Source organism: Coloeus monedula (assembly GCF_965178545.1).
Source record: "Coloeus monedula genome assembly, chromosome: 14".
NCBI lineage: Eukaryota > Metazoa > Chordata > Aves > Passeriformes > Corvidae > Coloeus > Coloeus monedula.
The window spans coordinates 7,350,395-7,373,935 of NC_138794.1; the positions used below are offsets into that span (position 1 = coordinate 7,350,395).

The window sequence follows — 23,541 nt, forward strand, 5'->3', positions numbered from 1 at the left end:
TCTTCCACTGTGTTTCCATTAAACTGATGGTCTCCTGTCTTGTGGTGGAGCAGGAGTATATCCAATAGATGCTGTTTGGTGCCATAAGACAAGAGATATTCTGACCCTTCCTTTCTCTTCCTTTCTGTTGCCAGGTTTGAGTTCTGGGAGGATTTTGAAGAGGACCATGGGAAAGGTAGAGAGAATGGCTACCAGAGCCTCCACAAAGTCCTGGAGCCATTTCTCCTGCGCAGAGTGAAGAAGGATGTAGAGAAATCTTTGCCAGCCAAAGTGGAGCAGATCCTCCGGGTGGAAATGTCTGCTCTGCAGAAACAGTATTACAAGTGAGTCACTGAATAAGTTACTGGGAGTGCCAGTAGAAATGGACACATCTTTATGTGGGCCTTGGCAATATGTTCCTTCAGAGTGCAATGTGACACCATCACCTGTAGTACTGGGAGCTTCCCAGTAGGAATATGAGGTAGGGTGGTTGGTATCTTTCCTTCTGGGAGATGCTTTTGTAGAGTGATACAGTTCAACTGGCCAGTTTTGCAAGACAGAGGTTATGTCTTTCCTGGGGGAGTGAAAATATGCATGAAATTGGCAGGCTGTTGAATATTAAACTGTGATAATATCAACAAGAAAGTCAGGTCAGGGTTTTTAGGGAGGAAAGAGCAGTATTCTGTAAGAGAAGTGAGGAGAGATGGAGGGTGGGAAGTAGACTGATGCCTGAATGAGCTCTTCTGAAGGTTTTGTTCCTCCAAGACTCTGCTCTGCACTGAGTGATGATCTGGGCTTTAATTTTCCTGCCTGCAGGTGGATTTTGACAAGAAACTACAAAGCTCTTTCAAAGGGAACAAGGGGAAGCACATCTGGTTTCCTGAACATTGTGATGGAATTGAAAAAGTGCTGCAACCATTGCTACCTTATCAAACCTCCTGAGGAAAACGAGAGAGAGAATGGCCTTGAGACCCTGCAGGTGAGTGGTGTCCTTGGTCACCACCTTTTTTCCTTAGATTTCATTCTTTTGTCCTCCCAGCAGGATAATATCTGGTGAAGCTTTAGCTTCTGTGGCTTCTCCTTTAAAAATAGTCCTCACAGCTAAGCCATTTGAACCCCCAGCCCTGCACTTCCACTGTAGGCAACATTTTATGGCCTTCAAGAGCAGGAGTTGCAGGCAGTGTAAGATCTCTCTTGTGTGATGCATTGTGTGTGTGGGCTCTGCTGTGTGCATTACCCATATGATTAGATTAGAGATATACAAGAGATGCATGACCCCAAAAGGAGTAGGTCTGTGCAGGTCTCTGTGTGATGTACATAAGGGTAAGATTGGAAATGATGGTTATTTCTTCAGTCTCTGGTCAGGAGCAGTGGAAAGCTGATTCTCTTGGATAAGCTGCTGACCAGGCTGCGGGAGAGAGGCAACAGAGTGCTGATCTTCTCCCAGATGGTGAGGATGCTGGACATCTTGGCAGAATACCTGACTATCAAACACTACCCTTTTCAGGTGAGAAACATCAGCATGGAAAACAATGTGGGTCCCCTTGAAAGTGGGAAAAAGTGGAGGGAGCTTCAGCAGTGGGAGTCACTGAGTTCCCCAGAGGCTGGTGGCTGGGATTACAGGTGGCACTTACTGTTGGCAACTGGGATGTCCCTTCATTTCGGTATGGCCCCATTTCTGCAAAACTCCTCTGACAGGCCACTCCTGTGATATCACTGTCCTGTGATAAACCCTGAGGAGAGGACAGTGAGCACAGAGAGCCTGGCTGGGAGCCTGTAATGGGAGCTGTGGTGTCACCCGCTGTGTGCCTGCTCCCCGAGCATCCCCCAGCCCTTGTGACACAGCTGAGGCAGTGCAGTTATTTTTAATTGGCGGCTATTTTTAACAATTAAACGCTGCAGGCAGCAAAGGGGGCTGTAGGGCTGACAGCACTCGGGTGCAGCCCTCAGGGCTCCTTTACCTTCTTTCTTTTATCATTATTGTTGATTTTTCCAGCGCTTGGACGGCTCGATCAAGGGGGAGATCCGAAAGCAGGCGCTGGATCACTTCAACGCCGACGGCTCCGAGGTACCGCAGGCCTGGGCAGAGGGTTTGTGGCTGAGCCACAGGTTGTGTCTGACAAGAGGGGATTAGTTCAGTTCAGTTCTTTTTACAGTACCCCAGGTACTTTTAAAGACATAGATATGGTAGGTTTTGCAACCAGCCATATTGCTTATTTTAAATCTCCCACATCCAAGGAACAGGGCTGTGAGCCACATCTCCAGAAAGTCCTGAAGAAGCTGGGAAGAGCCAAAATTTAGCAATTCTCTCCCTGTTGGTCTGGAGAATGAGATGGTTGCTGAGTGATTCCAGTCTGAAGCTGGTTTTGGATATGAAATGGCAGAGGCAAAAGGAGGATTTTAAGTGTTGGCAGGCAGTGAAGTCTGGTGTTGGAGGTGAAAGTCTCCAGTGTAATAGGAGAGGGCATCTGAAGCCTCTCATCTGGGCTTGCTGACTCACAGTGACTGGTGCAAGACACTTGTTTTTGTGTCAGTCAGCCCAGCTGTGAGAAATACCTTTCCTCACTCCAGAAGCCTGAGCTGGAGCGGAATTCTTGGCTCACACAGGAGTTGTGAGAGATCGTGGTTGTGGGAAAGTTAACAAAAGGAAGTGTGAGGGGGGAAGGAGCAAGAATGCCCATAGATCCCCTGTCCTGAGGGCATCTGTGGGGGTTCAGGCATCTTGGCTCTAACCTGGCACAGTCTGTTCAGTGCTCATTCCTAACAGGATTCAGGCAATAAAAAGCAGGTGTTTGCCTGCTGCTGTTGTAGGAATCTGGTGGGAAATGTGGTCTGACCTTCAAAAGTGACTCCAAGGTGCCCTTGCCTTGAGCTGCTTGTGTTGCTCTCCTGTATTGATTCATGTCTGGAGTAGCACACCCTTCACCTGGGCCAGCACTGCCTCACTCTGGGTCTGGGCTCAAAGACTGGTGCTGCTCAGCCTGCATGAACAGGGTATATGGGAAGGAAATAGTTTTTCAACTTTAAAAAGCATGAGTGCAACAGAGCCTTCCCTCCATTTCCTTGTACAGTTTTTGAGTCACCATTGCCATTTTATACCCACAGTTACGAGTTGGTTAACTCATGGATACTTCTGTTTTTTCCTTCCCAGGACTTCTGTTTCTTGTTGTCAACACGAGCTGGGGGGCTGGGAATAAATTTGGCCTCTGCTGATACTGTTGTTATCTTTGACTCGGACTGGAACCCCCAAAATGATCTTCAGGCTCAGGCCCGAGCTCACCGGATCGGACAAAAGAAGCAGGTGAGAAGAGTTGCCTGGGTTGTTTTCACTGTGCCTTCAGTGTGTGCATCTAAACAGGCTCTCACCTCACCAGAGCTTCTGAAAACATGGGCTTTTTGTCCCAGTCCTTGCTCCAGAGAGTGCTGCCCAAGGGAATCTCATTTAAAAAGTAGGAGACAAAAAACCATCCCAGATTTGCCAGATCCCAAGTCTTTCTGTTGGTTTTGAACAAACCCAGAACCCAACCCATGGAATTGCACTTCTCAGCCTAGTCCTAGTGGACTTTGTTCTTTCTTGCCCTGATAAAAAGTAGAACATCCACCTTTACTAGGGGTTATTAGATATGTGAAAAGCTTGGTGCTAGTTTGAATTTAGAGTGGTTGTTTCAGAAGATTTTTACTCTGTGCTTAGGCACACTACAAGATCTGTGTTAACCATCCTGATTTTAACTGGATCTCCTGAGATACAAAGAGAATGTGCTTGTTTTTCTTCTGAAAAAGCACATCTGTACATGAAGAGACAATGCCAGCAGCCCAGTGAAAACAGCTGAGGGATGTGTTGGTGTATCAGCAGAGCCTGTCCAGGAAATAGCTGTGTTCTCTTTTTGCCACTCAGGTGAATATTTACCGCCTGGTCACAAAGGGGACAGTGGAGGAGGAGATCATTGAGAGAGCCAAGAAGAAAATGGTGCTGGATCATTTGGTTATCCAGCGTATGGACACCACTGGCCGGACTGTTCTGGACAACAACTCTGGGAGATCCAAGTATGTGACTGTGTCAGGAGGCAGAAATGTCTGGAACTCGTGGCATAACCTGCTTCACTTGCTGGCATTTTCCAGTATTTATTTGATAGAGTACAGGGCAGAAGGCTAATAAGTAATGGCAGCTTCCACTGATTTGGCTTCTGCAGCCATTAATTTGGACACGTAGAATAAAGATGATGAGACATTAAAAATGAGTTTTAGTGTATTACTTGTTTTTCCTTCTGTCTTCCACCCAGAGATCATCCTGGTCTGAGGGAACCTGGCTGTGGAACAGCTGCATTTTGGCAGTGACCTCAGATTCTCTTCATTTCCCCCAGTAGATGGAGGTGGTTCCCATTGCAGTCTTTGTCTGTGCTAGAGCAGGAAAGAGATTAATAACAAAGCTTTTTATAGTGCTGGGTAGACAACTTACTCCTTGCTTCAATTAGGAAAAACTTTGGTATGGTTTTGTGCTGTAGCAGTTCTGAACAGCTCAAAACACCTTTTCCTTCTCGTTTGTTCTTGCAGCTCAAATCCCTTCAACAAAGAGGAGCTGACAGCTATTTTGAAGTTTGGAGCTGAAGATCTTTTCAAGGAGCTTGAAGGGGAAGAGTCAGAGCCTCAGGTAGTTTGAAATTGAAATCACATAACAGTTTGTAGTGCTCTGCAGGTCTACAAGAGGGACTGTGTGGGGTTGCTCCTGCTTTGTTCTTGCCATGTGCATGAGAGCAGACAGGTGAACACAGGTTCTGGAGTAGCTGAAGGCAGAGTCTGGGGCTGGGGGACAAGGGGCTTGTGAGAGCCTTATTGTTGGGAATTAAATAGTAATGGTCACCAAGGGAGTCCCTTGGCTCCTGAGGATTATTAGCTAGTGACAGCACAGGCTGCTGAAGGCTCCTTTCCCTGCCTCTTCTGAGCACTTGTTCAGCATCCCTTTTTTGGTGGCTCTGAGCGAGGCGGGAGTCAGCACGGTGCAGTGAACAGGTTGCTCTCTCCCGCCTCAGTGCAGCATTGCTTGATAGTTTAGCATTGAGTGTTTTGCCCAATTCTCTTAATGGTCCAAGCAGCAGAGCTTCCCCCCAGGGGAAACAGTCCATAGCTCATACATCTCACTGCCTGGAAATTTTCCCCACTGTTCTGCCTTGATGGTCCTTTCCTTCTGTTCTGTCACCTAATTTGTACTTTGTTGTACCACTTGAGCTAGTTCATCCTTGACCTCTGGGATGACACCCTGCAGATATTTGCACTTTATTTAGCTCATATCAGCACACGAGTCTGTTCTCAAAGCCTCTTACTTCCTGCTGTGCTCAGCACCCTCCGCTTTATCCCTCCTTCTCCCTGACTGGCAGGAGATGGACATTGATGAGATTCTGCGTCTGGCTGAGACACGGGAGAATGAAGTGTCCACCAGTGCCACCGATGAGCTGCTCTCCCAGTTCAAGGTATGGACCCCCAAGCTCTGTAGTGGGGTGTGGGAATGTGGATCCCCACACCCTGCCGTGGTGGTGAGGTCAGTAACAGGCAGGAGCACCTCGGAGAGATCACAGAATCACAGAATGGTTTGGGTTGGAAGGGAACTTAAAGACCATCCAGTTCCAACCCCTCTGATGTAGGTATTAATTTAATTTCAATAAAGCCGTTTTGAAGGCTGTGAATAAAATGCAAAATTTACCAAATTTGGAAACAAACCCAATAATTTACAAATACTCAGCAGTACTTCTTCAACTGCACGTACTTCCTCAAATGCTGGTAGTCCAAAGACGTGGCAAGGAGCCAGGAACGTAGTGCCATAGGGATCAATTATGAAGTAGTTATGGAAGTGTTGGCAGAGTTCCTATGGAGAAGGAGTTGAGGCTTAGCAGACAACTCTGGGGTGTTCCTGCCAGGGGAGGGAATTGCTAAAACTTCTCCTTTGCTTGTAAAAAGGTTGCCAACTTTGCAACCATGGAGGAGGAAGAGACAGAGCTGGACGAGCGGTCCCAGAAGGACTGGGATGATATCATTCCAGAAGAGCAGAGGAAAAAGGTGGAGGAGGAAGAAAGGCAGAAAGAATTGGAAGAAATCTACATGCTGCCTCGAATCCGGAGCTCAACTAAAAAGGTACAGCTCATCTTGAGGGGATGAGAGGCAGGAGGCGAGAGCTGGCAAAGGGAATGCTCAAGGGAAGCCTCCTTGCCATGTAAGCTTCTTTCCCTCCTCCAAAGTTGGTTGGGAATGAAGCACAGAGGTAGTACAGTGACCTCTTGTTGGCATCGTGCATTGGACCAATGGGTTGGGATGCAGTGTGAGGGCCCAGACTGGACTTGGTGTGACTCATCTCATCTTAGCAGATAAAATAAAAAGAATCCGTAGTGACCACAAAGCAAAGTATCCAATTGTACTGGGTTTTGCTGCAGATTTTGCCATTTTTTGGCCATCTCTTTTCCTTGGACTCTCTAGCTCCCTGGGTGGCTCTTGCCTAAATGTGGATCCTGAGGGGCCAAAGAGATGGTGTCTTCCCAAGTTCTTTAGGTAATGGGATCCACCCCAATCCAAAAGAAAGTTGGCTGTGCAAGGATGCTCTGCTGGGACATGGGACTTTAAGAGGGTAGAACTGTTCTTTGGGGTGAGGTGGGGAAAAACATTGAAGTGAAAACTACAGAGAAGGATCATTCATGTAGGATGAGTCCAGATTAATTTCTGAGGTTGTCCTGGTTTTCAAAATAGTCTAAGGGACTGTGGCACAAACCCACAGAAATCAATATTTTAACATCTCTTAGTAGATCAAAATGGAATTGTGGAACTGGTGGCTGTAAAGGGAGGATGACCACCAGAGCCTCAGCCAGCTGGGAACTGCAAGGTGTGCTGCCTCTCTGGGTTGGTTACATGGGCTCCTGCATCCTCAGGAATGGATGCCGAGGTGTTTTACAGTCCATTAAATACTGCCAGTGCACGGACGGACAGAAAAGGTTGTTAGCTGATTAGATTAGTAGTTGGTAACTGTACTGCTGTTTCTCTGGCACGTGCAGGCTCAGACAAATGACAGTGAATCGGATGCAGAAACCAAGAGAAGGCTTCAGAGATCATCTGGCTCAGAAAGCGAGACTGACGACACCGATGACGAGAAGAGACCGAAGCGCAGGGGACGCCCTCGGAGTGTTAGAAAAGACACTGTGGAAGGATTTACTGATGCTGAAATCAGGAGGTCAGTGCTGGGCACAAGAGACACTTCAGAAAACAGATACAGAAATCCCATGCAGGTGGAGAAAATTCCAGACTAATCCAGGAAGTGATCACCTGTAAGCACGTCAGTGGTTAGGCGGAGCTGGTTCACTGGGACTGCTTCTGTGCCTTTATATAATTCAGTTTGATCCCAGCTGATGACCTTAACATTCAGATCAGTGCAAATTGGACTGGGTTGTCTTTAGTCAGGCTGCTGTGGAGCTGGTACCTTCCTAAAATTAATCCGTGTTTAACTGCCCTTCCTGGGCCAAGTGCATCAAGCTAATGCCATATAACATGTGAGGTCCTAGGTGCCATGAGCTGCAGAGCTGGAGAAACCAAGGGCTCTGGCTTTCCTGACATTTTTCTGGCAGTCATCCTGCTGATTTAAGCTCTAAGTGAAAGGTAGGCTCTGGCAAAATGACCCCATGAGAAGCATTGGTGCTGTTGATCTGAGACCTGTGTGTCAGTCCCTGATGTCAGCTGGGGACTGAATTCCAGAACATTATTTTCTTCTATCTTCAAATTCTTGAGTCTTTTCCAAAGATCTTTGTCTTACAACTCTGCCCAGATGTTCAGCGAAAGATGGAAAAGAGGGGGTTGTGAGTTTTCCTTAACTCTCTCTATCTCTGAGCTGGTGTATTTTTAAGCAGGAGATATCAGGAGTTTTTGGGCTGTGAAGCTGCCCCATAATCATCTTGCAACCATGGAGCAGGAAGGATATGCTGCAATATAACAGCCATTTAGGTTATTGTGATGTAGCAGAAAGAGGCTGAAAGAATACAAAATGAAAAAAAAAAGGAAAAAAAATAATTAATTTCAAAAATAACCTGTAGTTGTAGCCATTGTGTCTGCTCCCAGCTCAAGGCAATGTTTGATTGCAGCAACTCTTGCCCTAAAGTCGTGTTAGCCACAGCAGGGATTTTCACAATAAAAATAAGACATGAAAATAAATAGCAAACCTCGTCTGCAAACCTCTGTTGATGGACTGAACCACATTTGGCTCTTCTGTGATGGGTTGCTACATTTGCAGCCTGAGCTTTAAAATTACTAATGACATTGATATAATGCCTCTTTTCTTCCTGGAAAAATGAAGTTAATAATTACCAACATGGTGTGAGCCAGTGCTTTCTTCTATTTTTTTTTTCTCTACAGTTACCACTCTCCTCTTTTTTTTTCCCCCTCATCTGTCAAACACTCACCATTTATAATAATCTTGTGTTCTTCTCCAGCCAAGGTCACAAAACTCTTTGTGGGGGCTAATGGATGAGGCCTCCCAGTGCTGAGGGATGCTGAGCTGATCAGTGGGGAATGCAAGGGTGATAATGTGACAGGCTGTAATTAATATATTCAAGCAAATTTGTGATATTGGACCTACTATTTATGGCAGTTAGTTTAGTTCTTGATTTTTTTTTCTCCTTAGGTTTATCAAGGCTTACAAGAAGTTTGGATTGCCTCTTGAACGGTGAGTCCCATCCTGGCCCCGCTCCAGAGGGGAAGCATGGAGGCACGCTGTACTTGTGAGCACAGCCAGACACACATTGCTCTGGGTGTGTGACACAACCTCCATGGACAGCACAAGCCTTGCTGTCCTGCCATCAGGACCCCAAGCACTGCTGTACAGTCCCTGGTGTCTCTGTTGATGGGCACTGACGAACGCTGGCCAAAAACCAGAGCTGGAGCAGCCGTGGTGCTGGGCTGTAACACAGCAGTGCCCTGCTGGCAGAGCCCGGCCCTTGGGGCATTCCCACTCTGCCCAGAAAGGAGAGGGAGCAGCTGACAGAACAGCAAATGCTACCCAAAACTCTTGCCAAGCTTCTCTATGCATGTTAGCCTCAGGACTGAATTTGGAGCATCTTTCCATGCTCTGTTGCTCCTGAAGGGAAACGAGGAGAGGCACTATCCTCAAATGTGGATCTGCAGGGCCCTGATCCTGTGCTGGGTCTGGAAAGGTCTCAGTGCTGAGGCAGAGTTCCCTGAATGTATTGTAGGAGAAATGCAGTGTTTTTTCAGCTGGTTGTACTCTTGTCTTGTGAAACACAAGGCTTGCGTGTGAACCTTGATGTTACTGACTTCAGGCAGGCAAAAGGGACAGCAGATGGCAGCTTTGGACCATCAAACGGAGTTAATGGAGAACTGGCAAAGCCTGAGGGAGTACTGAACAGTCACGGAGGGTCCCTGTTGTCCCCAAGATACACAGTTCTCACCTTTGCTTTGGTACTAAAAAATCCAAAGGATTGGATCAGTTTTTCTACATCTGCATTGCAGCTATTAGACCAAAAAAAGACAAAAACTTGGTTGTTTCCTGCACGAACTGAACCTGTGCATGTTTCATACATTCATATCTGTACAGCACTGAGCTGTGAAACAATTGATTAGGAAGTGGCTGAGAAGAGATCTGCTGTATCAAACACAAAACTCTTCCTGTTTCTCAGGCTGGAGTGCATTGCCCGGGATGCTGAGCTCGTGGATAAGTCTGTGGCTGACCTGAAGCGGTTAGGGGAGCTCATCCACAACAGCTGTGTGTCAGCAATGCAGGAATATGAGGAGCAGCTGAAGGAAAATCCAGGGGAAGGTAGGCAAGATGGTTGTGTGCTGCCATTAGGATGGTTTTGGGAGTGTTCCATGGAGCTGGTGAGGAAGCCGTTCCCATGCTGGACAGGGAGGCCACATTGTGACTTAGAAGCAATGAAAAAGAACACACTTAAACCACCCCATCTCTGCCAGGCAGCTCTCACCCACAGAGAGAAGCCCCTGAGCTTTCTGCTCAGACTGGAAAGTTCCACTTGGGTCTGTTGGCTTCTGCTGGACATGAGTTTTTGTGGGGAGAGGCTGAAGTGACCAACTTACTGAATGCTGGGCCACAAAGCAAAGCAGATCTTATTTTAACTGCTCCTGGGAGTGGAAATCAAACTGATTCTCTGTACTCCATGCTAAAGCTGGATCCACAGTTAGCAATTCCTGGAGCTGGAATCACCACCCACTCTCTGGCTGGCTGTTCTGTGCTGTTGGTTTGGACATAAGAGTCAGGGATGGATTTCCTGCTGGGTCTCTGCCTGTCGCAGCTGACCAAGACTGCAGAAGAAACAGCTCCAGTGTACTTAAAAGTCTTTTTAAGAAAATGATACTGGGAGGTGTTTAAGTGGCAAATCTGAGTGAGTTAGTGGAAGAAAACTTATATTTTGGGCCTAATGTTTAAATAAGAGGTTGGAGGCAATGTCTTGATCACTGTGTGTGAAGCCATTTTACAGAGACACTTCCTTCTGTAAGAGCTCTCTTAATTGCTGTGTTTTATTGCTGAGCAGGAAAAGGACCTGGAAAGAGACGAGGTCCTACTATCAAGATTTCTGGTGTCCAAGTCAATGTGAAATCCATCATCCAGCACGAAGAGGAATTTGAAATGCTGCACAAATCCATTCCCTCGGACCCAGAGGAAAGGAAGAAGTGAGTTTGGCTAAGTAGGCAATGCAGAAAGAGGCTCAGGGATTTGGATTTTGTAGTGGAAAGAGAATAGCCTGGATGTGTGGATTTGCTTTATCCTCCACAGCATTAAAAGTAGCTCGTGTTTGAAATGCCTTTAGGTACCGCCTGACGTGCCGTGTCAAAGCTGCTCATTTTGATGTAGACTGGGGAGTGGAGGAGGATTCTCGCTTGTTAGTGGGAATTTACGAGCATGGTTATGGAAACTGGGAGCTAATTAAAACAGATCCGGAGTTGAAGTTATCTGATAAGGTAGGTCGCTTTGCTTGGTGCTTCCATTGGGTCCATTGCAGTGCTCATAGAGAACATGACTCATTTACTCCAGAGACAGATGTTTGTGTTTGTAACCACTCCAAAAATCATGATAAATAATATTGAGGAATACAGTGACCTTCATGGAATGTTGCATGCTCGTTGGAAAGCAGAGTTGTGTTATTTGGTGGGCAGTACCAGGTGAACCACACTGAAATGATGCAGGCAGAAAATGGCAGTGCTGACATGTGTGGTTCCACGCACAGGATAGAAGAGGCTGCATTGCACAGCTGTGACTTGATGTTTCCTTGAGCATCTCACAAGAATCTGAGTGTGAATTTCTGAGTGGAAATAATTTTTCACAGATTTGACACTGCTTATGTCAAGACTGGTCCGTGTTAGCTTTGAGGATATGGTTACATGACTGGGAATGGCAGCCCAGCCAGCTGGAAAGCCTCCATCTTGTTCCTCTGTTCCTCAGTCATCCCCACAAGAACAGTTTACAGGACCATGTTGAAATGATCTGGGTTAAAAATAAGCCACCATCCATTGTGTCAGTGTGGCGGAAAGAGTGTGGAAACTGCAGCAAGCACAGGGCTGAGGAGCACCAGGAATCTCCACAGCAGCTTTGCTGCCAGCATGCAGCATTCCCCTGACATCTCTGCTGGTGCTTCTAGCAAAGATCAGGCTCTGCCTGGGAGCCCTCCGTGTGTGGAGCTCAGAAAGGCATTTTGCAATGGAAACAGCTGCCTGAGACACGCCACCCATTTTCCAGTGAAGGATGAAGCAAACCTAGCTGACAAGCTGAGATATTTCCTCCACAAAGCATCACCTTTCAGCCTTGTTTTCCACTAAAAACTGTGCATCTGTGCCCCTGCTGTAGCAATGTCTCAGGTTACCAGAGTGACTGGGCTGCTGTGACCAAGCTGTCACAAACAAATCTGATGTGTCAAGGGGAGTGGACTCAGTTTTGCAACTCAAGGTCCCAAATATAGCTTGTAAAGGGTTTTCTTCCTTCAAGAGAGCTTAGCAAGCTTGAAAGGCTTAGCAAGCCTTGGGATCCTTTAACTTCTGCAGGATTCCAGGGGGAGAGATGCTTGCTTGCTTGCTAGGAGCTTTGGCTTTGGCCAGACAGGGATAGCTGTGTGAGAGGGGGAAGAAAGGCTTGAGCCTTCTTGTTCCTCCAGAGGGTGCAGCATCTGCTGCCCTTTGCTGGGCCTGGAAGGGGTGCTGCTAGTATGTATCTCTTTTGTCAAGCTTTGTGCATGTGGATTATATATATTTCTTTTTTTCTGCTTTATCAAAGATCCTACCTGTTGAGACAGATAAGAAACCTCAGGGAAAACAGCTCCAGACCCGAGTTGATTATCTACTGAAACTGCTGAAAAAAGATCTGGACAAGAAAGAAAACATGAAAGATGGGGAAGAGGTGAGATGTGGCTGCTTCATTCTGGGGGTTTCAGGGGGAAGTGGTTGGCTGATGGCAGGAGACACCCTGTGTTCCCAAGTCACCAAACATCATCTCTGTGAAGGAATATGGACTTCTCTATTGTCTGATTGCATTGTGATATTTATCATTTAAATAATAATTAATAAGGGGCAGGTTATTACTGCACTTACTGAAGGATTTGGGCTCATCAGGCTTTCTGCCATCCTGCAGGACCTGCAGCTGTTTGCTTGATGTTCAGGAGATGGGATAGGTCCCTAGGCAGTAGCTGTGGCTATTTGCTTTCCCTGACTTGTTCTTTTTTTTTACCAGGGCAAGCTAAAGAAGAGGAAACCACGGGTAAAGAAAGAGAACAAGGCTCCCAAAGTCAAAGATGAGCATGGGAATGAACTCTCCTCTCCTCGGCACTCAGACAACCAGTCAGAAGAAGGTGAAGTCAAGGTGAGTCAGCTGGGTGGATAGTGGCTTTTCCAGGTTTCCTAGGGCTGTGCTGTTACTGTCCAACCTCACCTTGGGAAGCACTCCCAGCAAAGCCCCAGGGAGTCAGGGACACTGAGAGGGAATTCCCACAGGACTGATAAAAACACCCATGCAGCTATCGGTGTGAAAGAAAGACCTTTCCCACCTATTCTTTTAGGTCAGTGCTTTAAGTGATTTGGGGCATCCCAGAATGGCCACAAACATCCACATACTGACTTGGGGGAAAGGTTGTCTCAGGACAAAGCCTGTTGCCCTTATAAAGGAGAGAAAGAAGAATTGTTTCCCTCTCCTTTTGGGCATGTCAGCCCATGGTGGAGCTGGAGTTTACCAAGGTCATGCTGTTGCTTAGAAAACGTTCAGTCTTTGAGTGGTTTGGCTTGGAGTCTGAGGCTTTTTGTTCGTGTGCTGATCAGTATCTACTTCAGGGCCTGAGCGATCTGGAGCACAGCTGGCACAGGAGAGCTGCTCTGCAGCTTGCCAGCTTGTCACAGAGTGGGGCTGGTCTGGTTTTCATACCCTCTTGTCAAGTTGGGGGGATGGCAGCTGCTTGAGCAGGGCTTGCTGTCTACTTAAAGAGGTGTGAGGGTAAATCTGGATGGACCTCAAAAGTTGCCTGTGTTTTAAGGATGTTTTATGGAAGAAAATGTACATGAGGTGAGGGACTCCAACTTTGTGCTGTGACTGATGTTCTAGGAGGATGGCTTGGACAAGAGCCCCGTGAAAAAGAAACAGAAGAAGAAAGAGAACAAAGAGAACAAGGAAAAACAGACATCCTCTAAAAAGGAAAAGGAAAGCGATAAAGAGAAAAAGAAGACAAAAGACAAGAAAGAGAAGGTATGTGGTATTCTCAGGAGCAACTTGATAGGGAAGTCCCTGAGCAGGACAAACTGTGAGACTTAGGATTCATTAAAGGCCCTGTGTGAAGAGACATCAGTGAAGCACCATGGGGTGAGGGGGTATCCCTTTTTCAGCCCTTCTGAATTGCCATAAAAAGTAGAAAAGGCAATATGTCCTACAGCCTCATGGAATGTGACCAGAATGGAAGAGGTTTTGTCAGACTGCCTTTAAAGTACAGCTGTCCCTGTGACATCGATATGGCCACAGAGCTGATGTTAAGGAAGAACAGGGAAAGAGCCTGGAGCACTCAGATCAAAGTTCTGTTCAGCTGTGATTTATCACAGGGTTCGCAGCTCCTTGTCTGTATTCCCCTTTAATTTAAACTCACCCAAATGACCCAAGTGTCCACACCATCAGGACTGTAAGTTGTCATTGTCACTGTTCAGGACTCAGCAGAATGAGTGTTTCAACATCACTGGTATGCTGGAGACTAAAATGTCTCTTGAATTTTGGGTACAATTGCCCTGAGGCTGGGTGCAAATTGGAAGGGGGGGTAAAAGCTTCCATAATAATGACCTGAAGTACCTGTCCAAGGAACAGGTATGTACTGCATGCCCAGTGTGTTTTGACACTGAGGTCATAAGTGCAAACTAGCAAGATTTGTTGCCTATGTAGGGGAAAGTTTGCTTTCCAGTGATTTTCGGTATGGCTTTGACTGCAGATAAGTCATATAAGTAAAAATTTACACAAACAGGCCATGATTTGAGAACTAGTGATATCACATGAAGTTGCAGATCCTTGTAGATCCTGAGCTCTGTCCTTTTCAAGGGAGAGATAGTCTTTATTTTAACCTTTCTTCCAAATCTTCAACACCGGTTCCTCCCCATGAGTGTGAATATCATACTCGTGTCCAAACTGTTGGCTCTGACTTCTCTCTGCTCCCTCAGGGATGATGTAAAGCTAAACAGAGCCATTGCAACTCAACAGTTGGAGATTCTGGGAGGAAAGTTGTAGGAACAGTGCCCAGGTTTAGCAACTGCCAGTAACAATAGTGTGGAGGTTGTGAGCTGGGTCACTTGGGATCCTCCATTCTGGCTCATGGTGTGATGTGTGTAATTTGTCCTTGTAAAGCCTAAAGGTGGCGAGGCCAAATCTGGAAGTAAAGGGAAGAGATCGCAAGGTCCCGTCCACATCACTGCAGGGAGCGAGCCAATCCCCATCGGAGAAGATGAGGATGATGATCTGGACCAAGAAACATTCAGCATAGTGAGTATTTTCCTCGGGACATGGGAGGGCAGTGCTGAGGGCCCAGCGAGGCAGCCAAGGTTTGCTCAGATGTCATCCAAGGAGCTGTTTTAGGTGTTGGGGTGTGAACCCCCACCCTGAGTGCCCCACAGGGATTTCCTGATCTGAGAGCAGGGCAGGACAGCCCTGGACAAGAGCTGCTCACCAGCTGGTAGCCTGTCAGCAGAGCATGCACAAGGGCTCTCTGCTCCAGCTAGTGACTTCCAACTGCTCAGCTGGCAGCCCTGGGTTACAGAAGACCCTGCAGCCCTACATTACCTCTCCTGTAGAAGCCAAGGAGCCATTGAAGCTCTTTCAGGCAGGGAGTTTTGAGGGTGACCTTGTAGGAGGTGTGGAACTGTGTAAATGCTCTCACACCAAACATGCCCGCAAGGCTCTTTGTAAAAATTGTCCTGTACTAGAAGTTGTGATGGCAGATTCTCCTTGGCTGAAATACCACTTCTTAAAAACAGTTCTCTCAATGTAAATCTCTGTGTTTGCTGCAGGTCCTGTGGGTTTTTTGTCTTTTTCTTTAACTTTCCTTCTGTGATGCACAGAAGATCCAGGCAGGCAGTCAAAAAACCTGTCTGATTGTCTATCTGTGCATGGTGTTGATGTGCCCAGGCCAAAAAACATGGTGCTTTCATCTCATGTCTGCCAGTTTGGTAAAAGCAAGCATTAAAGTGACCAAAGATAGGATTGGACAGGACTGAGTTGAGCATTCCTTCAGCTGAGGTGGCTGGGTCAGCGTGTGGAGCCTTGGATACGCTTCCCTGCCTGCCACGGGATCCGTGCAGAGGCTGACCATGTGTGGTTACAGCTTGCAAAGCAAATTGTTCCCTCCTAAAAGGCAGAGACAGTGGAGGTGGGGAGACTCTTGTCTTTTCCTGATTATTGTCTGCAGCTTGTCTAACAATTTGCTATTTTATAGCTGATTTCTCCTTACCTAATGGCCAGATAAAGCTAAACCAGCTTCTTTACGATTAACAGGGCAATGATGTAGAGCCCTCTGCCGAATTAATCACTTTTTCCTCTCTATTGCTCTTTCAAGTGCAAGGAAAGGATGAGACCAGTCAAAAAAGCGCTGAAGCAACTTGATAAGCCTGATAAGGGACTGACAGTTCAAGAACAGCTGGAGCACACGCGCAACTGCCTCCTAAAAATCGGTGATCGCATCTCTGAGTGCCTTAAAGCCTACACTGACCAGGATCACATCAAGCTGTGGAGAAGGTGAGGGATCATTTTCTTTTCCTTGGCTGGTCTAGGATATTATGAAATGGTAGTCGGAGGCTACTGGCTTTTTTGTGGATGGATGTGCCATTTGCCTCTTATTTAAGCTGTTTTCTGGTCCACTCAGTCTACAGAATCATGGAATGGTTTTGGTTGGGAGGGACCTTAAAAATCACCCAGTTCCAACCCCCAGCCATTGGCAGGGACACAGTTCACTAGACCAGGTTGCTCAGAGCTCCATTCTGCCTAAACCTTGAACACTTCCAGAGATCATCTTCCATGACCAGTCCCAGGCAAGGGTTTTGTCTTCAAGGTGTCCTGGTTTCATTAAAATGGATTTCAAAGCTAGATCAGATAAACCGCTGCAAACCTCTTCATTTTGAAGAACTTGGTTCCAGCCCTCCTGGTCATCCTGTCCTGAGCTGAGACTGTTTTCCAGAGAGGGTAGAATGAATTTGATGTTGGTTTGGAAGTGGTTGGCAGTTAAACTGCTGCTGTAGCACTTAACAGAAGATGTTCATGTCCTTCTAGGAACCTATGGATATTTGTGTCAAAATTCACAGAATTTGATGCCAGAAAACTACACAAACTCTACAAGATGGCTCATAAGAAAAGATCACAGGAAGAGGAGGTGAGAGCTGAACTGCTTTCCCTTTCTGTCCTTAAAGAGTTGCTGCACTGGAAGTGTCAATACTTTCTGCCTCTTACCATGGGTGTTCTTTGTTGTCCTTGTTGGCAGTGTGTGATTTTCTCAACATCTAAACAGTCTGATTGCATTTGCCTTCTTTTTCACATGGCATTTCTGGTCACTTTGTCCTGGGTGTTCTGACCAAGCAAAAGCATTGTTTGGTGTGGCACATGATACTCAGTTGCCCTGTAGAGTGAAAATCCTGGGTGTGCTGCCCTGTAGAGATCAGGTATAGAAGCACAGCTGCCAAACTGTGCCTGTCCTCCACCGCGTTTGTGCTGTTCTTGGGCACACAGTTGGCTCACCGAGTCCTCAAAGAGGCAGGAAAATCCAGAGCCTGGCAGACAAGACCATTGCTCACATAGTCCAGACCTTTGGGTGGGAGAGCAGCTGAGCTGTATCCCTGTGTTCCACCTTGCAGGAGCAAAAGAAGAAGGAGGACATGTCCAGCATGAAGAAGCCGTTCCGCCCAGAGCCTTCAGGCTCCAGCCGCGATTCCGTGATGTCCCAGTCTCACGTGCCTCACAATCCTCATTCCCAGAAGATCCACATGCCCCCTTCCCACACCCAGCAGCAGATGCATGGGCACCCACGGGACAACTATGGCCATCCAAACAAGAGGCATTTCAGCAACACAGGTGAGTGCTGGCAAGCCAGGAGAAACCTTCCCTTCTGACCTAGTGCTCCTGAACACAAATCCTTCTGGAACTTGTGACTGGTCAGGGTTAAAGGTGATGGGATAGAACATACATAACCACTGTACTTACTGCTGGCCTAGGAAACATGCTGATGTAGTGAGGAAAAGAATGTAATAATGGGACAGAATAAGATTTGCAAGGATGACAAATAATGATAAAGAAATTCAAAGAATAAAATAGAGCCCACATAGTTTAGGGAGGAGAAAGTTAAAGGAGCATCAGTAGTTATAATTTCTTGGAGAATTCAGGGAGGTAAATGGGCTTAAACCAAAGTATCAAAGAGACTCAGAGGTGCTCTTTGCTCATGGCAGACCGAGGAGACTGGCAGAGGGATCGAAAGTTCAACTACGGTGGCAACAGCAACCAGATGTGGGGCGGGGAGCGGCACCACCAGTACGAGCAGCACTGGTACAAGGACCACCACTACGGGGACCGGCGGTCGCGGGGGGATCCCCACCGGAGCTCCGGCAACTACAGACCAAACAACCTCTCCCGCAAGAGGCCGTACGAGCAGTACAACAGCGACCGAGACCACAGAGGCCACCGAGACTACTACGACAGGTGACTGATTCCCCTCGCCTCAGACGGGCTGGGGGTGTTTGTGAGGATGCACTGGCTGCAGAGCCGGGCTCGGGGAGCTGATGGCCATCCGTTTGTTTTCTCTCTGCAGGCACCACCACGATTCCAAACGGCGGCGGTCGGACGACTTCAGGCCTCAGAACTACCACCAGCAGGATTTCCGGCGGATGTCTGACCACAGGCCGCCCATGGGGTACCATGGCCAAGGACCTTCGGACCACTACCGGTCCTTCCACACAGACAAACTGGGAGATTACAAACAGCCCCTCCCTCCATCTCACCCTGCAGTGTCGGACCCTCGCTCACCCCCCTCTCAGAAATCCCCCCACGATTCCAAGTCACCTCTTGATCACAGGTCACCCCTGGATAGGTCATTGGAACAGAAAAACAATCCAGATTATAACTGGAACATTCGGAAAGCATAAAGTGACTGAGAGGGGGAAGTGCGCGTCTGAAATACTTGGATTGATGCGACGGTGGCTGCTTTCTCCAAGCCAGCAACGAGAAACTCCGAACATGCTGCTATCATCTGGCTGGGTCAAGGAGGATTTTGGGGGAGTGGGTGGAGGAAGATTTTCCCTAGTTCTTGATTCTGGTTTAGATTCCCATTTCCTTTCCCTTTTTTTACCATTGAACTGTTCTATCATGGAACCAGCCTTGCTGCCTCGTTCTTTGTTTTGTTTTTGTTTTCCTCAGTCCAATGGACCCAAGGGAATTTTCCCCAGCCACTGTTTCCTCAGAAGGAGAAGGCAGATCGATGCTGCTTAGGATGGTGCACAAGGCTGTGTGCCTGCTCTGACTTGATGTTACGTGACAGATGCTGCTTTGGGGTTGGGGATAAACTGCTTGGGCTGGGATTTGTGCGTCACCAGCATGGGGCAATGGGAGGATATATTCAAGGAGGGACAGGAAAGTCCCTCAGCAGCCAAGCTTGGTTGACAGAGGGACTTATGTCCCTGCAGGATGACTCCAAAGGAGCTGGAGCCATGCTGGTGACAATCCATCACTTTCCTGGCCATGTTATCATTTCCATGTCTTTATCCATTTCAAGAAACTGGCTCTGCTTTGATTGCTGTTGTGTCCCCTGCAACAGAAGAGGTGGGGGGGAACTTCCTCCCATCTCCAGAGCTGGAACTGGCAAATCTTGACTCCGGGGATAAGCAGGAGCTGGGATATGGGAAAAAAAGGCTGACTTCCTTAGCAAAGGCTTAGTTCACTTCTAACCAGTAGGAAAGAAATTGGAGTGAGAACAGTATTTCCCAGTGGACAGGGCTCAGGAATTCATAACAAAACTCTTCTCTTCTGGCATGGGCAGCTTGGGTGGTCCAGGAACTAACAGATGCTGGCTGGGTGGTGCAAGATCAAAAGATGGCTCTGGGGATCATGGAACTCCTAATCTTCCTGCCACTAAAGTCTCTGGTCTTTGGGCAAATAATTTCTCTCTGTGCTTCATGAAGCAGTGATCACAAACTTTTAATGTAACTGAAGGATAAAGGATAGTAGAACAAAGTGAAATGGAAATGCAGTGGAGCGATCACTGTTCAGGGAATGGTCACCTTCCTGCCTCCTTTCCAGCAGTCAGCGGTGACTCTGAATTGCTAAAAGTACCTGCACTTAACTGACCTTCTGTCTGTCTGAGTTGGAAATGAGCCCGAGGACTTAGCACCTCAGTTAGCAGGGAGAGAATGAAGAATTCAGGACTGATCCGCAAAAATCCTTGGAGCCAATGTCTTGGAGCCCAGCATGGCAGAGGGAAAAGAGGAATGTGCAGCCCAGTTCAGTGGGCTTCAGGGCAAACACTCCAAGTGTTCAAACCACAGCATTTGGTGCAAACCAGGCTCCGGCCTGGACACTGGTGTGGTGAGAGGGGTTGGCAGTGCACACACTGCTGGCCAGAAGCACCTTGGGTGTTTATTGTTCTGGTTGGAGTTCCCTGGAGACCACAAAGCTCTCCCAAGAGCCAGGCTGCCCCAAGCATGGTGTCTGGGGCTGTGTCACCTCCCGGAGCTCAGATTAAAGACCAGGCTGTTCCAGGCTCCTCTTTGGTGGGGCAGAGAAGCTGGGCCTCCTGTTAAGATGCCAGTATTTGACCCTAATAAGCTGTGATGTCCTTTCCCCAAAAGACTGAGGGCAGATGGGTGTTCAGGGCTGGCTTCCTGACTCCAGCCAGTGCCTTGGAAGGCGCATGCAAACTGACACTAATACTCCTCCATGCAGTATATCCCTGGAAATCTGCTGCCATCTCCTCCCGATCCCGCTGCTCTAACGGGACACACGGGAAATGTTTTGTTCCCCTTCTGTTTTTATATTGCAAGATTTCCACCAAAATCAGGGCAGTTTTGTTTCCTTAGGGGCACGTGCTGCCCTGATAAAAGTGTTACACTTGTGTTTACCTGTGCAGGGTGAGGTGAAGGCAAGTCTTCCACAGTCCCTTTTGGAGGGGTGGGAGGTGTGGAGAGAGCACGTTTCCGTGGCGTTTCCCACTCAGCTGTGATTGCAGGCTGTGGTATTCAACAAAGAGGTCCTTTCTTTTCAGAGGTATTAGCTTTTAATGTGAAAATGGAAGAAACCTCGGAGGGGCAAAGAGAATTGCTCTTTTTGTCACCACGTGGTGCTGTCACAGTGGGAAGTTTGTGCCATGCTTGTGTAGCAAAGGCAATACTGCCCAACCTGTATTAGAGTTGGTGCAGGAAAACTTTGGATCCCAGCAAGAGGCATTTTCTGTGTCAAGATGTGGGAGTTTCTGCTTATCCCAGGTTCCAGGCACGAGGTTGGTTGGGGTTTCCTTCTTGTGCAACAGCAAAAGCTTTACCCATACGCACTGGAGAGCTGTCCCCACTGTCACTTTAGCCTGGTGTTGAAGTCACATCATGTTGTCCACTCGTGGTGGGTGGGTCTTTGTTGGGTTTGGCTTTAGTGAAGCTGGAGAACGAGATTTGGGAGAAGGTCTTCTCTGAGCACACACACATAATCATGCATTTTATGTCCCCTCAGCATAGGGACCATAACCAGACACAATCATGGGGACGTCAGTGGGATCAGAGGGGACACATCCACAGCCATAAACTTCCCTGTGGTGTTTGTGTCAGCATCTAGTACAGCTCTTCCTTCTGAACAGGCTGTGGGATTCCCTCCAGCCTCTTCGCAGGAAAAAGCAGTGACTTGCTGGGATGCTATTTAAAAAAAAAAAAAAAAAAAGAGTTTTTTAGCCTGACCTCTTTGGAAATGGTGTAAAGTTATGAGTTCACACAGTGGAAGTCCTGCAGACCAAAACCTGCTGTTGGGACAGGCAATGTGGTCCCAACCAAAATGGACACGGAACCGAGCGCTGAAGTCCTTGCGTGAATGGTTTGTGATCCACACAAAAATATTCTGCTTTCACCCCTTTTCTCCCCACCTCTGCCTCCCCTCCGGGGAGAGAAGGACTCTTACTGTAAAAATACGGACTTTTAAACCTGTTGACTAAAAACAGTAATTAATATTAATTTATATTTGTGAAAGAAATGCCACTGTCCTAGTGATTTCTGATGTAAATATGTTGTTTATATAGTATGTATGAAATTTTCCTACATTGTAAAACTGCTGTACTTTTGATTCTTGTATATTAAAAAGTGTTACTGAGATTTTCAGAAAGGCCCCAGTGTGGTGTCTCTGGGGGGTCCTGTGGCAGGTCTGGGGGCTGTTTTGGGATGACAGGGTCCTTTCCTGCCAGGCACAGGCAAGCCACCATGGATATTTTCACTGTGCAGGAATAAGCATGTTCTGCTTGGCTGTTTTCATGCAGTTTCACAGTCTGTGGTGATAGACACTTGGAAGCCTCTTCAGATGGGAATTTCCACCTGATCAGAAGGAGCTGTACATTCTCTCACCCAGTTTCACCAGGATTTCACAGGGATGATACTGATGTTTATGCGTTTATTCCACCTCCATGTTTTATGGATCTCTCTGAGGATGTGTAAATACCTTTTTTACCTATTCTGGGGAGAAGTGTTGCTCCTGCTGCATTGGTGAGTTCTCCTCTGTCCCCAGCCCCTCCTGGGCAGGATGTGCCTCTCCCCAGGTGGGATGTGATAGCATCCAGTGGCTGCTTTGGTTTGGTCTTTACCCTCCACTGCTCAAACTGAGGCCCACATGGCAAGACACAGAGCATGGATTGGAGCCATTTCTCCCAAGTTACAAAAGCTCATTGTAAAAAGCACTTTTCACACCTGTAGCCACTGGGTCCAGCCCTTCCCAGTCTCTCTGCTGCTGAGCCAAGTTTCAGCCAAGAGTGAAATTTCACAGATGAGTTACATGCTCCTGAAAAATGGATTTCCTAATGGAAAGAGTGACTGGCTGAGAGCCATGGGGCTCGGCAGGGAGAGGGGCTCGGCTGCAGGGAGGCACAGGGGCTGCAGGGAGCTGGGCTGGGTGTACATGCCTGCGCACACTGGGGTGAATCTACCTGTGGCTTTTCAATTTTTTTTTTAATTTAAGCAGGCAGGTAAGGATGTGGGCACCCTGATCAGTGCCAGGTGACTCCCCAGCACAGCTCAGCTCAGCATCCCCCTGCCCCCCCATGTCCACAGCACCACTGAGAACAGTTAAATCCTAAGGCCTTCGCAAAGCTGATGAGGAGATGACCCCTTCCCACCTGTCCGTGTCTGGCAGGTGTGGTCATTCCCACAGGAATCATTAGTAAGGACATGGTGCATGCAAAGCCGTTTTCTGGCACAGGGAGCAGGACCCCCAGCCCTGCCTCGCACCCACCACGCCAGTGAGAGGACAGGGCTGTGCTTTACACCGGAGCAGACCCTCTAGAGGGCAGCCGGTTCCTAGCAAAAAGCTGGTTTTTGGTGAAGAACAACATTCTGCAGCTGTGGATGCTCCCGGACAGCCGGAGGCCGCCCGGTCCTGGCTCACCGCAAGAACTCAGATGTGAAGCTCAGAGCCCAAGGCAGTGGCCAAAGGCCAGGGATGGGCAGGCACAGCCACAGTGGGGCTGGAAACCCACCCCAGACCCAAGTGGTGGCACTTGAGCTGTTGTACATCACAGAGTGATGGGATGGGACCCTGGATCCCCCAGGGGCTGCCCCCCTCGCCAGCCCTGAGCATGGTCTGGAGAGCAATTTGAACCTCTCCCAGGCGCCACAGGACCACCACTGCCACCACCCCTGCCCCTGCACTGCCTGTGCCTTCCCCACTCACCTCCTGGGCATGCTTTAATGCCTTGTGTGGTTCATGGAGACAGGGCATCCTCGTGGCTCGGGTGTCACCATGCCCTCCCATCAGCACTTTGTCCCACTGGGACATGCAGGGCGAGCAGGGGACCATTGGTGACCTCCTGGCAGAACAGTCAGTGAGGGAGACCCCTGGCCCCTGCA

General features: G+C 48.0%; 1 protein-coding gene across 1 annotated transcript in view; it reads left to right on the forward strand.

The window, feature by feature from the left end:
• The window catches only part of CHD2 (chromodomain helicase DNA binding protein 2), a 55,036-nt gene extending 33,225 nt beyond the window's left edge, over positions 1–21,811 (forward strand). Inside the window, exons 17-39 of the mRNA XM_082290611.1 lie at positions 135–323; positions 796–958; positions 1,334–1,486; positions 1,976–2,047; positions 3,131–3,280; positions 3,875–4,023; positions 4,531–4,627; positions 5,352–5,444; positions 5,929–6,102; positions 7,011–7,186; positions 8,627–8,668; positions 9,639–9,778; positions 10,509–10,647; positions 10,785–10,935; positions 12,242–12,364; positions 12,695–12,823; positions 13,556–13,696; positions 14,831–14,965; positions 16,035–16,213; positions 16,745–16,844; positions 17,323–17,539; positions 17,911–18,160; positions 18,270–21,811. Coding sequence (XP_082146737.1) covers positions 135–323; positions 796–958; positions 1,334–1,486; positions 1,976–2,047; positions 3,131–3,280; positions 3,875–4,023; positions 4,531–4,627; positions 5,352–5,444; positions 5,929–6,102; positions 7,011–7,186; positions 8,627–8,668; positions 9,639–9,778; positions 10,509–10,647; positions 10,785–10,935; positions 12,242–12,364; positions 12,695–12,823; positions 13,556–13,696; positions 14,831–14,965; positions 16,035–16,213; positions 16,745–16,844; positions 17,323–17,539; positions 17,911–18,160; positions 18,270–18,603 — 3,496 coding nt within the window. The 3' untranslated portion in view covers positions 18,604–21,811. The remainder of the gene's footprint in view (positions 1–134; positions 324–795; positions 959–1,333; positions 1,487–1,975; positions 2,048–3,130; positions 3,281–3,874; positions 4,024–4,530; positions 4,628–5,351; positions 5,445–5,928; positions 6,103–7,010; positions 7,187–8,626; positions 8,669–9,638; positions 9,779–10,508; positions 10,648–10,784; positions 10,936–12,241; positions 12,365–12,694; positions 12,824–13,555; positions 13,697–14,830; positions 14,966–16,034; positions 16,214–16,744; positions 16,845–17,322; positions 17,540–17,910; positions 18,161–18,269) is intronic.
• The last annotated feature ends 1,730 nt before the right edge of the window (positions 21,812–23,541 follow it).